Genomic DNA, 14,557 nt, shown 5'->3' with positions numbered 1-14,557 from the left:
TACGTCCCAGGCACTGTGAGAAGCAGTCAGGATACAGGAGTAAACAAAAACACTAAGCCCCGCCCTCTCGCAGTCCATGTTAGAGAGACTGGGGGAGGAACACAATAAATGGGAAAGTATCTTTACATTGGGCGATGTTAAGTGCTACTGAGAAAAATGAAGCCGAGTATCAGGGAGTTACCACTGAGGGTGGCTATTGTCTGCGAGGGGGTCACAGCTGGCGTGTGAGCAGGGCCCAGAAAAGGGGGGGCAGTGAGCTTGGGAATCGGGGGAAGAGGATTCCAAAGAGTGAGAACCACCGGGTCACAGAGGAAGTCGGCGCTCGGAGGGCAGAGGTTCTGAAGCTCACTGAGCGACGTCGCTCAGCTGGTCCAGGACAGAGCTGGGGTCCAGGCACAGGCAGTTTCAGAATGAAACTGCAGTCACCTGACTCCCAAAAAAGCAATAAATGCCCAGGGCCCCCAGTCCCAGAAACTCCCCAGAACTTGCCTTACATGTGCCCTCGGCTGTCAAAGCTACTCCTTGCCTCCCGGGTGAGCACATCCAGAATTCTGCCGATCCTCCAAATCAACTTCCTTCTGAGCTGTCTTCTGCTAGGCTAACATACTCTGCTTTCCACGTCCCTCCTCCTTTCCCAGGGTGTTTCCAGTGCAGTCCACTTCAGTAGGCACTCACCCCATGGGGCTTGTGAGCACATGAAAAGTGGTTTAGTCCGAAAGGAGACGTGAGTGTAAAGTATTAACCAGACGCTGAAGATTAAGTATGAAAAAGGGAATGTAAAAATCTCTCATTTATATCAACTACTTGTTGAAATGAAAATACTGTGGCTATGTTAGGTTAAACAAAATATATTATTAAAATGAATTTCACCTGTATCATGTTATATTTCTCTTTGACAGCACTACTTAGCCAGTGCTTTCAAGATACCCATGTCCCATCATGCTCAAAAGCTACATTTGCCTTTGACTGTTCTTATCTTAGAACATATTTGAGGACTTACAGCCTGCTTCAGAGAACAAGGTTCTTACTACAGCAATTTAAGACTCTGTCAGTCTTTTTTAAAAAAAATCCATTCTCCGAAGTGTGATTCAAGGTATTTCAACATAGTATTGATCATTTCATTAACAAATTTCCTTATAATCCCTTGTATTGTCTATGTATTCAGTTTATAGCTGAGAAATTATGCCACCTAATTTGTGACAAAGCCTTATTACTTCCTTATTTATCTGAATTTCTTAGTATTTGATGAATGTGCATATTAACCTTGATTTTTTTTCTACTTTTTACCTGTTATATGGGGGAATCATTCAAGAAACAACCAGTGAGCCTGATAGAAGTTCAGGTATTAATCTCAACAGATATTTTGGAAACATTACGAAAAGAAAGCAAAGTCACTAGGAACCAAAAGGGGTTCCTTTCCTAAGAACAACCCTATCAAAATAATTTGGTTCTCTCAGGTGGAGACTTGGTTGATAGAACAGATGAAGGTGATAAAGGATAGACCTTTGTTTTGTTTTTTCAGTTGCTGTGCAATCACAGTTGTCCCCGTTTTCACCCCATTACTCTCCCCTGCCCTACTCACCCCCACCTCCCACACTGCACCCTGCCCCCCGCCCCCCCGCCCCCCCGCCCCCACCACCTTTGTCTTTGTCCATGGCTCCTTTATACATGTTCCTTGACCACCCCTCCCTTCTTTCCCCCTTAATCTCCCTCCCCCCTCCCCTCTGGTTACTGTCAGTTTGTCCTTTATTTCCGTGTCTTTGGTTCTATTTTGCTCACTTGTTTGTTTTGTTGATTAGGTTCCACTTATAGGTGAGATCATATGGTATTTGTCATTCACAACCTGGCTTATTTCACTCAGCATAATGCTCTCCAGTTCCATCCATGCTGTTGTGAAGGGTATGGTTTCCTTCTTTCTTTCTTCTGCATAGTATTCCATTGTGTAAATGTTTTTTGATCCACTCAAGATGGTACTTAAGCGGTTTCCAGCAGTTGGCTATTGTAAATTGTGCTGCTATGAACACGGGTGCATAGGTTCTTTCGGATTGGTGTTCCAGGATTCTTTACGTATACTCCAGCAGTGGAACTGCCGGGTCAAAAGGCAGTTCCATTTTTAGTTTTTAGAGGAAATTCCAAACTGTTTTCCACAGTTTGCATTCCCACCAACAGTGCACTAGGCTTCCGTTTGCTCCACAACCTCGCCAGCACTTGCTGTTTGTTGACTTGTTTATAATGGCCATTCTAACCACTGTGAAGTGGTATCTCACTGTGGTTTTAATCTGCATCTCTCTGATGGCTAGTGATGCTGAGCATCCTTTCATATGTCTCTGGGCCTTGTGCATGTCCTCCTTGGAGAAGTGTCTGTTCAGGTCCTTTGCCCATTTTTTAATTGGATTGTTTGTCTTCCTGGTATGGAGTCGTGTGAGTTCTTTATATATTTGGAGATCAAATAGCCACAGTGATGAGAGAAGAAAAAGAAATAAAAGGAATCCAAATTGGAAAGGAAAGAAGTAAAACTGTCATTGTTTGCAGATGACATGATAGTGTACATAGAAAACCCTACTGACTTCACCAAAAAACTATTCAACCTAATAAGTGAATTTGGCAAAATAGCTGGATACAAAGTCAATATCCAGAAATCAAAGGCATTTTTGTACACCAACAATGAAATATCAGAAACAGAAATCAGAGGGAAAAAAATCCCATTTTCTATAGCAACAAGAGAAATAAAGTACCTAGGAATAAATCTAACCGAGGAGGTAAAAGACCTGTACTCAGAAAACTACACAACACTGAAGAAAGAAATTAAGGAAGACACAAATAAAGGGAAGCATATGCCATGGCCATGGGTTGGAAGAATTAATATCATCAAAATGTCCATTCTACCCAAAACAATTCATAGATTGAATGCAATCCCCATTAAAATACCAATGACATATTTCACAGACACAGAACAAACATTTCAAAAATTTATAAGGAATTATATGGACCCCAAATAACCTCAGCAGTTTTGAGAAACGACCCCAAAAACCCTCAGCAATTTTGAGAAAGAAGAACAAAGTAGGAGGGATCACAATACCTGATATCAAACTATATTACAAGGCCACTGTAATCAAAATAGTCTGGTACTTGCATAAGAACAGACGTATAGATCAATGGAACAGAATAGAGAGCCCAGAAATACACCCATGTCTCTATGGTCAATTAATATTCGACAAAGGGGGCAGGAGTATAAAATGGAGTAAAAATAGCCTCTTCAACAAATGGGAGTTCTGGATGGCTACATGCAAAAAAAAAAAAAATGAAACTTGACCACCAACTTACACCATACACAAAAATAAACTCAAGATGGATAAAAGACTTAAATATAACACCATAAAGTCCTAGAAGGAAACATAGACAGGAAAATTTCAGATATTCCACACAGCAATATTTTCAACAGTATGTCTCCTAGAGCAAGGAACATAAAGGAAAGAATAAACAAAAATGGGACTTCATCAAATTAAGAAGCTTCTGCATGGCTAAAGAAAGCATCAGCAAAATGAAAAGGATACCAATCGTATGGGAAAATATATTTGCCAATAAAACCAAGGAACGACCTTTGGATTAACAGCTCCCAACCGGAGGCAGAGACGGACATGCATTTATTTCAGTGATTCTGGGCAATGGTTTTCCTTTGGAGCCCCAGGGTCATTGGGCTAAGAGCTCACCAGCCTAAGTACCAGCAGCAGCTGAAAAGGGGAAGACCAAAGGCCCCAAGAGGCTCAAGGAGAGGATCAGGCCTATAAAGACACGGACTGGCATTTTCCCTAGAGGTTGGGGGACTGACACAGAAGCTACCTGCAAACAGAAGCTGCGAACGTGTTTTCTGGCACTTAGCTGAGGAGGGTCTCAGTCTCGCTATCTTACACACATTCGAACCTCAATCTATCTGAATAAATGGAATGGGAGGTATCCTGGTTCCACATTCAACCGTCAGAAAGTCTGATCTGTGACTGGAGAATCTAAGGAGCTGTGTGCCCTCAAGGGAAAGCTTTAAAAAGTTTTCTGCTGGAGAAGAAACAAAGGAGAAGAAATCAAAGACAGAACACCTGTGCCAATCAGGACTGATGTACACAGGCAAACTTTCTGCTTTTAAACAGAGAAACCAACACTTCCCCTCAAAGCCTTTTTTTACTGAAGAAATAGCATGACAGCAATTGCACAAATTCCTAGATCTAGTTCTTAAAAAGTGGCTCTTAGTCTCTTTCAAGTTTCTAAAAGATACCTATCAAAATTAACCAAAAACATAGCAACAAATGCCATGTGTAAAATTTGACTAGATCCTGTTTTGTTTTGTTTTTTTCCCAAAAGACATTCTTGTGAGAAGTGAGGAAATCTGAGTAAGGGCAGAAGTTAGGGGATATTATGAGATTACTATTATTTTTGTAAGTATTATAATGTTATTGGAATTATGCAAAAGTATTTGGGAGTGAAGTGTGGGTGTATAGAGAGAGTATAATTACGGCAACATGTTAATTAGTATGTAAATAACTATCATTCTGAATTCTATGGACCAAAGGTTTTCCCACGCCCCTGCTGCAGATTATGGTATGAATACAGTCCGATGAGACTGGTAATTGTGCTGTCCTATATAATTTCACGTGTCTTAGCAAAATTACACTGGACAGTGTATACATGTCACATAAAGAGACCACTATGGCTTCGCCGATCTTCAAACAGACACTTAGCTCTCTAATCTTGGGTTAGGGAAGCAGGAGCTGAGTCAAACACCTGGGTTCTAGCACACTCTGATACATACTTGCTGGGTGAACTTGAACAAGGTATTTAGCTAAACTTTGTACCCTTTAATGGTCCCTGCCTTTAAAAAATGGTGTGATGCCCTGGCTGGTGTGGCTCAGTGGATTGAGTGCTGGCCTGCGAACCGAAGGGTCACCAGTTGGATTCCAAGTCAGGGCACAGGCCTGGATTGTGGGCTGGTCCCCAGTTGGGGGCGTGCGAGAGGCAACTGTCAACGTTTCTCTCCCTCTCTTTCTCCCTCCCTTCCCCTCTCTCTAAAGATAAAGGAATAAAATCTAAAAAAAAAAAAAAAAAAAAAAATATGGTGGGACAATTAAATAAAAACAAAAATCTAAACTACTAAGCACAGCACCCAGAATAGAGCATGTGCCTAATTCATGGTTGCTCTTCTCAGTCTTGATTGCAGCAAAGCTTATGAACAAGCCTCACATAGTAACGTGAGATAACTTAAAATGGAGGTAAGCTTGACAAATACTGTATTATCTCAATGTTCACATTTAACAATATATAAAGGAATTTTGGGGGTTTTGTTTCAATTTTTTATTGTTATTCTATTACAGTTGCCCCAATTTATCCCCCTTTGCCCTCCTCCATCCATCCCCCCCGCCCCCCGCTCCCGCAGTCAATCCCCACCCTGTTGTCCATGTCCGTGGGTCATTCATACGTGTTCTTTGTCTAGTCCCCTCCCCTTCTTTCCATCATTATCCCCCTCCCCCCTCCCCTCTGGTCACTGTCAGCCTGTTGCATGTTTCCACGCCTCTGGTTCTATTTTGCATTAGTTTATTTTGTTCATTAGATTCCTCTTATAGGTGAGATCATATGGTATTTGTCTTTCACCGACAGGCTTATTTCACTTAGCAGGATATTCTCCATTTCCATCCATGTTGTCGCAAAAGGTAGGAATTCCTTCTATCAACGAAAAGAATTGTTTAAGAAGTAGTATATGACTTGGTTCTTGCATACACGGAACTAAACGCTAGTCGGGGAGACAACTGACAGGAAAAAGGATCCATTAAAGGTGAAGAGCATCAGAACAGGGCAGGCTCTGCTAAAAAGAGCTAATACAACAGCAGTTTCTGTTCCTGAGCCTGCTACTTGCCCTGTACATATAGTAACAACCTGCTGATGTAATCCAACACCCAAATCCTGCCCTCTCTACCTTCAAAACACCTCCCAGTATCTCACACTCCTCCCCCGCTGCCCACAGTCTCGGTCCTTATCTGCAGCCTCCCCACCGAGCGGCTCCACACCGCTCCTTTGCTCCCTGCCCTCAACAAGCTATTCTCCCCCCAGCACCCAACGAAATGATCCATTTAAACACGCCAGGCACCACGATTTCCCTGCTGTTCAAAACCCTCCAAAACTTTGCTGGGAGTAAAAATGTCACAGTCTTTAAACAGCCCACAAAACATGATGTCTAGGAGCCAGTCCTGACTACTTTCACAACTTCATTTCCTAATACCCTCCGGGAAAGTGACCCCCTTGAAGCTCCTTAAATGCGCGAAGCCTTTCAGAGCTCTGCTGCCATCCTCTCTGCTGGGTTGCGAGTCCCCCATCAGTCGCCTGGCCTGCTCCCTCACTTTCTTCAGTCTACGCTGCCACACTTTTAAAGGGACCCTCTCCTGACCACAGCATATAAAATACTAACCACCAAAGAGTGGCCAAAGGAAATATCATACCTCCAACCTATGGAGCACTATGTAGGTGCACAAAAGCCATGAGGATGATTTCTATGAAGTGATACAAAATGATTTTCCAGACATATGGTTAATTGACGAAAGCAAGGTACAAAAGAGTATACAGTGTATGTTACCTGCCGTTTAAGAAAAGGAGTTAGAAATAAACATATGTATCTGTTTATATCAGCAAACAAAAACAAGAAAGACAAAATGGAAACAAATTATATGCTAGCGGAGAGAAGGGGAGGGAGACAATAGGATTTTTCTGAGCATATCTTTTTATAGAGCTGTTTATAGAGCTTTTTAGACAACAACGAGGAATTGAACAAACAGAAACAAATTAATGCAATATATACAAATTAATAACATAACCATACAGAAGAAAAAAGGTTGATTCAAATAACTTTAAAATGCAGTAGTCTGCACATAACCCAGTGGGATATATGGAAAAATAAAAAGAACAGCAAAGGAATCTTGAAGTATATTTAGTAGCGTTTGTGCTTGGTAGTGGTCATGGTATAGCAATTATGAAACTATTTGTGTTTCATATAAATTAGGAAAATATACTGATGCTACTAAACTTCAGTTATTTCCACATAAATTAGGAAAGTATAGTGATGCTGGTAAACTTCAGTATATTTTCACTGTGAAGAAGCAAGATGCAAAGACGGAAGGGAGAAGAAAGAAGAAGAATCAAATTACTGGATTAACCTTAGTGGTAACGCAATAAACCCACTGCTGTGTGAAAAAATCTGTTTCCCAGCTCTGAAAACAGGCAGGCCCTGGCAGCATGAGTCCAGTGCCCTGCACACACCTAGCACTGAGAGTGTGATTCCGAAGTACCACCCCCACTGCAAAGGAACAAGGAAACCTCTGATCCCAAGGGTAAGGCAGGAAGGGAACTGAAAGGAGGCCAGAACTTCTTCCAGTGCCAGAAAGGAAGGAAGTGTTCAGAAACTCAAGGAAACATGATGAAAGTAAGCTAAAGCTTGGAGGAGTTCCCACTTCCAAATTTGGGATCACTGAACATCAAAATGGACAATGACAGGAAGACCACCTTAGAAAAGTCCGTATTAATGGATTCCATATGAGTCCATACTAATAATAAGCAAATGAAATGAAAAAGGGAGGTGCTTAAGTTCTTCATTCCCAACGAATGTCAATAACGTATAAAGAAGAGCAGGCATAGAAAATTGCCATCTACAAACATGTGAGTGATAATAGACTAAGGGAGGAATTGCCACTGGATGCTAAACCTTTGCATGAAAGATTGCTGGGGACCAGGATAATCACACCATCTCCAAGTGTCATCTAATACATCATGTACTATTTAGAAAGTGGGGATCGTGCCTTTAGAGTGAAGAAAGCTGATGAGCCTCACCCTAACCACATAACTGGGATGAACACCTCCATGAATGAAGCTACTGGGCTGCATCTGCCACTGACCAGACGCACTCGAAAAACTCCTGCCCCAGAGAGTGTCGAACCGCAGACACGAGGAAACAGAGGATCCAAATCAAGAAACATTGTATAAAACAACAGATCCTTCAGAAACGGTGATGTCACAAAATACAAAAAAACAAAAACAAAAACACCAAAAAACTGTTAACAGCAGTCTTAGGTTAAGGGGGTTAAAGAGGCATGACTTCCAAATGCAGCGGGATCTACCTTTGGCTTCTGGGCTCTATGACAAAACAGGTGTCCTCTTAGAAGATACATGTTGACGTACTTAGGGGAGCTGCAAATCTCAAATGGTTTAGCATAAAAAAAAAAAGTTAAGTATATGCATGTATGTATAAAAAAAGAGAAGTAAACCAAATGTGACAAAATGTTACTAACTGGTGATTCAAGAAGAAAGTTTTAAGTGTTCACTGTGCTATTTTTTGTCAACTATTCTAAACATTTTTAATGTTCCCAAGTGTTTGCCCTGGCTGGTGTGGCTCAGTGGATTGAGTGCTGGCCCGAGAACCAAAAGGTCACTGGTTTGATTCCCAGTCTAGGGCACATATCTGAGTTGCAGGCCGGGCCCCCTGTGGGGGGCGGTGGGGGATGCAACCACACACTGATGTTTCTCTCCCTCTTCTTTTTCCCTCCCTTTCCCCTCTCCAAAAGCAATAAATAAAGTCTAATAAGTGTTCCCTTAACCACTTCCCTTCCCCTTTCTTATGCATTTCTGATTAGTAAATGTTTTATTTTACCACCACACCATGGCTATACAGTTACTCATCTAGTTACTCACTGTCTCCCCCACTGTAATGTAAGCTTCCCCAAGTCTGTTCCTTGCTGCATCCTCAGGCCCTTGTACAGTGTCTGATACAAGGCTGACCCTCAAATAAGTATTTATTGAATGACTGATGTTCACAATCATTCTATGAAGTAGATACTGCTATTATCCTTTCTCTCACGTGAGTGGTGTTCTCTCCTCCCCCCGAAAAAGCAAAGATACTGCGGTATGCAGAAGTTAGGTAACGTCAAAGAAATTAGAACTCAGGTGGGGGGCGGGGCCGCGGTCTGAAGCCAGGCATCCCACTCTAGAGCTGATGCTGTCAGTCACTGGTAGGCAGCTTCCCTACCGACCCCAAAGAGCTCACTCTCTGTGGGGTGCACCATCCATTCGGTCTTGTCAGGGCCTGGCCTATTCAGAGCCCGAGACATTCACGCTTGCCCTGGCCTCCCTGCCGCCATTTCCTGTCAACCGCAGTCCTTCCTCTTTGCTCCTGCCAGGTTATTCTTCCTAAGTGCATGGTTCTGAGCCTGCCAGGCTCAGAGAGTTGTCCTTTGCCTGGAGAAAAGAATCCATGCTCCCAAAGGGGACATTCAAGGGCTCTGCGCAGGGCCTCAAGCTCAAGTGGACACACTTCCTCTGCTGTGACACTAAATCATTCTGTGTTGCCCAAACGTCCCCCCCACCCCGCCCCTCCCTGCCACGTACACTGTGCTGTGCTCTCTTTCTCATCTGCTCTCCTCCTCCTGGAACCTCGCCCCTCATCATGGCACATCCACAAACCACCTGTCCCCAGAGGCCAAATCCAATACTTTCCCTTCCACAAAGTCTGTTTCACAAAAGATATTGTAAAGTGAGGCCATCACCTAAGAACACTCTTTGGCCTTTCCTGCTGCATGCCCCAAACACATGAAGTTTAACCTCTCTTACATTTACTTCTGTGCCTTATCAAGAAGGTACTTTGAGCATAGCTCAGCCCCTCCCCCCAGGCCGCACTGCGTAGATGAAGAAGGTACCCTTCAGGCACAAATAAGTGCTGAATGCAGAGTGGAAGATGGAAAGCTGATTTGGTAGGATATGCTAAGGGGACCCCGATGGGAAAGCCCAAGGAATAGAGAAAAGCTAGTTAAGGGGGTTATTACTATGCTCCAGGGGGTTCGGCTATCATTTAGCTAGGGGCCTGTGTGTGGAGAGATTTAAGAGGGCGGGGAGATAAAAATGGAGGCGAGGACACCAATTTTGTGTGGCTGCTGTGACGATTAGACGAAAAGTGACAGGGATGAAGGCAGCTCTATACACACAGTAGTTCTTTTATGCGTTGAAGCGGGAGGAAAGGCGCTCCTGCCGCCTTACTGAGGGCTCTTTCAGGGCCTCCCTGAAAGAGCCATCGCCTACTTCTTTGAGCCCTGCCCCCCGCCCACCTCTGCGGGGCCAGCCCGCCGACAGGGCTGGGAGAGGAGCTCCGCGGCCAAGCGTGTAGTTGGGCAGGTGGGACCCCCTTCCCCCTTCCCCCTTCCCCCAGCCGAGTTCACCAAGCGGTGGTAAAGTGCGTAAAGTTCCCCGGGACGCACAAGTGACTCAGGCAGTAGTCTCAGACCCGGACACACCCTTCCGGGGAACACTGGGTGGGAAGGGGAGCCGCGATGGGGGGCGGAGGGCCTTAAAAAGAAATCCAGAGAAAGGAAAGAAACAACGCAGGGTCGGGTGAGCGAGTTGGGGTCCTTCCCTCTCCTTGCCCAACGCGATGCCGGCGCCTTACGTCCAAGTTGCTGTCGGCCCACCCAAGGAGGGGTGCAGAGGCAAGGACAACTCTCTATCGCAGACAAGGTGTGCTCGCTGCATTTTCTCGCACCTTCTCCCTTCCCCCAACACTACAACTTCCAATCGCGTCGGGCCACACCCTTGGCTATAGAGCTTCGACGTCCTGGGGCCTCGGACACCCCGGCACCGCCTAGACTCCGAGGGAGCTCCGGGGAAGGCCGCCACTCACCGAACTGGAGCAAGAGAATGGCCAGGCTGAATACCGCTGCCAACGCCGTCGGCCCCCGAACCCCGATCTTGCCCATAGCGCGTCTGGAGTCTAAGTGCCGCCTAGACCAAGGGCCCTCCCACAAATAGCGCCCTCGCCTCTCCGGTCCCATCCTGCCCCGGCCCGCCCCGGCCCGCCCCGGCCCGCCCCCGGCCCGCCCCGGCCCGCCCCCGGCCCGCCCCGCCCGCGCCCCCGGCCCGCCCCCGGCCCGCCCGCGCCCCGCCCGCGCCCCGCCCCGCCCCGCCCCCTCGGGTACCGCTCCATCCCGCCCCGTGGCGCGGCCGCCCTCGCGCTTCGCTTGCGCCCGCGCGACATGGCACGGTCCCGCCCGACTTCCGCGCGTGCGCACCCGCACTTTCTCTGGGTTTTGGACCAGGTCGGTGGTAGCTGTAAAGTTGAGGTTTCAGGTCCCCCAAAGCTGCTCCCCACCCCGCTGGGCACTAAGGGACAGCAAAACTCTGCCGAAGGGCAGGGAGGCTCCGAAGCACTTTATTCCTTCAGTGCTTTCTAGCAGCCGCCGCCGCGGGGAGCCTGCGGTTCCGCCCAGTGACTCTGCGGACGGCCTCCTGACAGACAGCCTCTTTAAGCCACGCTTTCCTCAAGCGCTAAAAGGAATCGGGAAATGCCAGACCGCGGCTAGGATGAGTGGGATTACTGATGCAGCCCCTTTAACGCCATTGTCTCCGCAGTCAAGTGCATGTCACCGTTGCCTTCAGCCTGACCCCCAACCCCAACACCCCCCTCACCGGGGCCAGAGTTTCGGCCCTGCGGTTTCTCCCTTCTGTTTCCCTCTCCGTTCGCTCCCGCCATTCCAGCTGTGGATGGCCCTCGGGCTGAGCAGTCAGATCTGTTGGCTTGCCAGTAGGCCCGCCAGAACCTCTACCCCGTGGGCGGGGCAGGCCCTGGGAACTCTCCGTCGCGCTAGCCTCTTGGTTGGCGCGCCCTCCCCTCGAATCCACCTGATCCCAGAGCAGATTACTCCCGGAGCCGCTCCTTGCAGCAGCCCCCGCTGGCTGCCGCCTTTGTGTGGGAGCGAAGGCCCGGAAAGGCCGTTGCCCACTTGCGGGAGTTAAGGGAACTCTCCCCGGCACAGGAGCCCTGCCGCCCAAATACACCCACCGCGTTGCCTGCCGGCTGCGCAGCCCGGCGGCGGAAGTGCGCTCAGGATGCTGGCTCCGCGGTCAGGCTCGGGCGGGGCCCCCAAACCACTCAACGCCCTTGACCTAGACTGTAAGAATCCACGCATTATTTCCTAAATTAACCATCTTTTTTATTTTTTAAAAAAATTATTGATTGATTGACGTAGAGAGGGAGAGAGGGAGGGGAAGAGAGAGAGGGGGAGAGAAATGTGGGTTTATTTGCTGCTCCACTACTGACGCACTCATTGGTTGATTCTGTCCTGTGCCCTGACCGAGGCCTAACCGCCACCGTGCCCTACGGGCCTGCGCCCTAACCAACGGAGCTGCCTGGCCAGGGCCTCAGTGTGTTGCTTATGACAGTGAAGCTTGTTAGCAGGCAGACGGCCGGAGTGTGCGCTGTCCTGGCCAGAGGTCGTGTCCTTTGGGTTGGGTGCTGAGAAGGCCGCTCTGGGTGGGGACGCGGTGGCTGTGTTCATGTCCTTAACACCGGGAGAGACCCGCAAGATTAGCTATTGGTCCATGAGATTCCAATGTCCGGGACCCGCTGCCCGGCACGGCTGGCCGCCTTCTTTCCTTCCCTGCCCAGACCTGCTGAGCGCCCCGGACACCATCCTGCCAGAGAGGAGCTTGGGGAAGAGAATCGCCCCTCAAACTCGAGGTAGCCCCCCACCCCACCCTGCCAGCGGCGGCGTCCTCAGCGGCCGCGCCCTCCTGGCCTGGCGGAGGTTTATCGCACCACCTTTGGCTGGTCCCCTGCGTCTGAATTCCAGAGTCGCCGATGGTGCCAGCGGGCATCTCGGAGCTGGAGGCGGCGCAGACACTGCTGGGGCATCACAGGGAGGTCGCCAGGATGCTCCGTGCACCCCCGCACCCTGCAGGGCCTCAGTGCTGACCGGCCGTGCGTGGACACCCTCTGCCAGGGCGAGCACAGGCGCACGGCGGGCTCACCCGCGCCGCGCCCCGCCCTCCCTCACCCCACAGTCACCCCATGGGTCATGTGCCTGGGACGCCTGGCGCCCCTGAGCGGCGGGGCCCCCGGGAGCTCCCCACTCGGAGACCCGGGCTAACTCTGTACACTCTGTGCGGTGGGCGGGTTGGACCGTGAGGGGCGGGGCGAGGGGCAGCCAGCGGCACCGTGGAGGGAGACGGGAGAGAAAATCTATAAAAGCTACAAATACAGCAACAAAATCCCACCACCACCACGAAGATCAAAAAGCCACAGTGCAACTCGGGTGCCGTGCGTGCATTTAAAAACGGCTGAAGCGGGAAGGCGTGTGTGGAGGGGACCGTTGAGCCCCAAGACTTGCGGGGCTCAATGGTCCCCACCCCTGTGACCTGCGTCCACGTCCACACCACGTGTCCACCGTGCTGTCTTGGGCATGTCTCTGAAGCCCGCGGGCCTCGGCTTTGCCAACCCTGACACGAGAACCAAGTCCTGCCTCCCCACCGGCCCGGGTGACGATGCCAGGGGCGTGACAGGGGCTCTGCCAGTCGCGTCTCCTTTGGCGCAGTGCACGTCAGACGTTCGACACTGTCGACCGGCAGGGAAGGCTGGAGGAACCCTTCCCTAAAGCCGCGGAAGGAGTGGTTTTTAAAGTCTCGAGCCAAGCTTCGGCTGTCTCCGAGGCCAGTTACCCCGTCTGTGCTGTGACAGGTCAATGACACAATAAAAATGCTGCAAAAAATAACACTTGGCAGTTGCCGCCGGTTTTTTCGTCTGTCCTCTCACACCCCTTCAAGGGAAGTTTTGTTTGGTGGGAAGGCGGCTCCCGGCGCCCAGGGGCGGCCCTGCGACCCACCTGCCTGCTGCTCCGCGGGGAGGAGCCAGGCCTGGCCCTCCGAGGGTCAGCCCCCGGGGCGCCTGGAGGTTGACGCTGCGTTTGGAAACGCCAGGCTCAGGGGGCTTATAATTTTCACGAGGCTTCACATCTTGGAAGGGTCTTCAGCAGCCAACACTGCACTCTAAAGCTAAACAACATTTATCTTATGTCACGATTCTGAATTCACACATTAATGGCTTCCAAATTATTTAATTAAATTTAAAAGTTCACGTGGTCATTCATAAAGAGTTCGTGCCTGGAGTTGTAAATAAAAATGTGAGTGTCTGAATATTAATTTTTATTCATTAATAATTCAGAGAAATAGAAAATTGGAATGCAAAATTCTCTGTTGTTTTTTTTTTCATCTCTCTGCAGTGCATCTAGCAAATGCATATTTTTAAAAAAGAATGATTAGATGTTGAGACTGTCTGGAGGATCATTACTTCTAATTAACTTATTTACTGTAAATTAAGCCTCATTTGTAAGCAGGTTGCTTTGCCTGCATTATTGGTTCTCCTCGATGTGCTGATCCTGGAAGGTCTGAGGAGCCCCTTGCTTGGACCGCTTCCCATGGGCTATTCCCACTGGAGGTCCCCCGCGGCCATGGGGTTAGGAGAGTGGGCCCTGCCCCACCAGCCCTCTGTAAGTGGGGACAAGAATGCTTGGCCCCCCTGGGACCGAGAGCTGAGTGAGTCAGACCCTGCCTGCAGACCGCTTAGCAGTTACCACGTGCTAATGATCATGGTCACAACCTTGCACTGTCAATTAACCCACCTGCGCATTTTGTTCTAAAAATGAGGGGAATTGTGGTTTTTCTAATGATCCTGCCAATTAAAAAAAAAGTACACCAAAGCCAAAAAACAAAA

The 14,557-nt window shown here is 48.5% G+C and overlaps 1 protein-coding gene across 2 annotated transcripts in view; it reads right to left on the bottom strand.

Moving 5' to 3' along the window:
- The window catches only part of CD58 (CD58 molecule), a 54,311-nt gene extending 43,506 nt beyond the window's left edge, over positions 1–10,805 (bottom strand). For both annotated transcript variants that reach the window (XM_054565028.1, XM_054565029.1), the window contains exon 1: positions 10,694–10,805. In XM_054565028.1, coding sequence (XP_054421003.1) covers positions 10,694–10,769 — 76 coding nt within the window. In that variant the 5' untranslated portion in view covers positions 10,770–10,805. The remainder of the gene's footprint in view (positions 1–10,693) is intronic.
- Positions 10,806–14,557: the final 3,752 nt, after the last annotated feature.

Source organism: Pteronotus mesoamericanus, unplaced genomic scaffold (assembly GCF_021234165.1).
Source record: "Pteronotus mesoamericanus isolate MK-2021 breed Mesoamerican mustached bat unplaced genomic scaffold, CSHL_Meso_final scaffold_99, whole genome shotgun sequence".
In the NCBI taxonomy this organism is placed as follows: Eukaryota; Metazoa; Chordata; class Mammalia; order Chiroptera; family Mormoopidae; genus Pteronotus; species Pteronotus mesoamericanus.
Note: the sequence above shows the minus strand (reverse complement) of the source record. Positions and strands in the feature narration are given on the sequence as shown.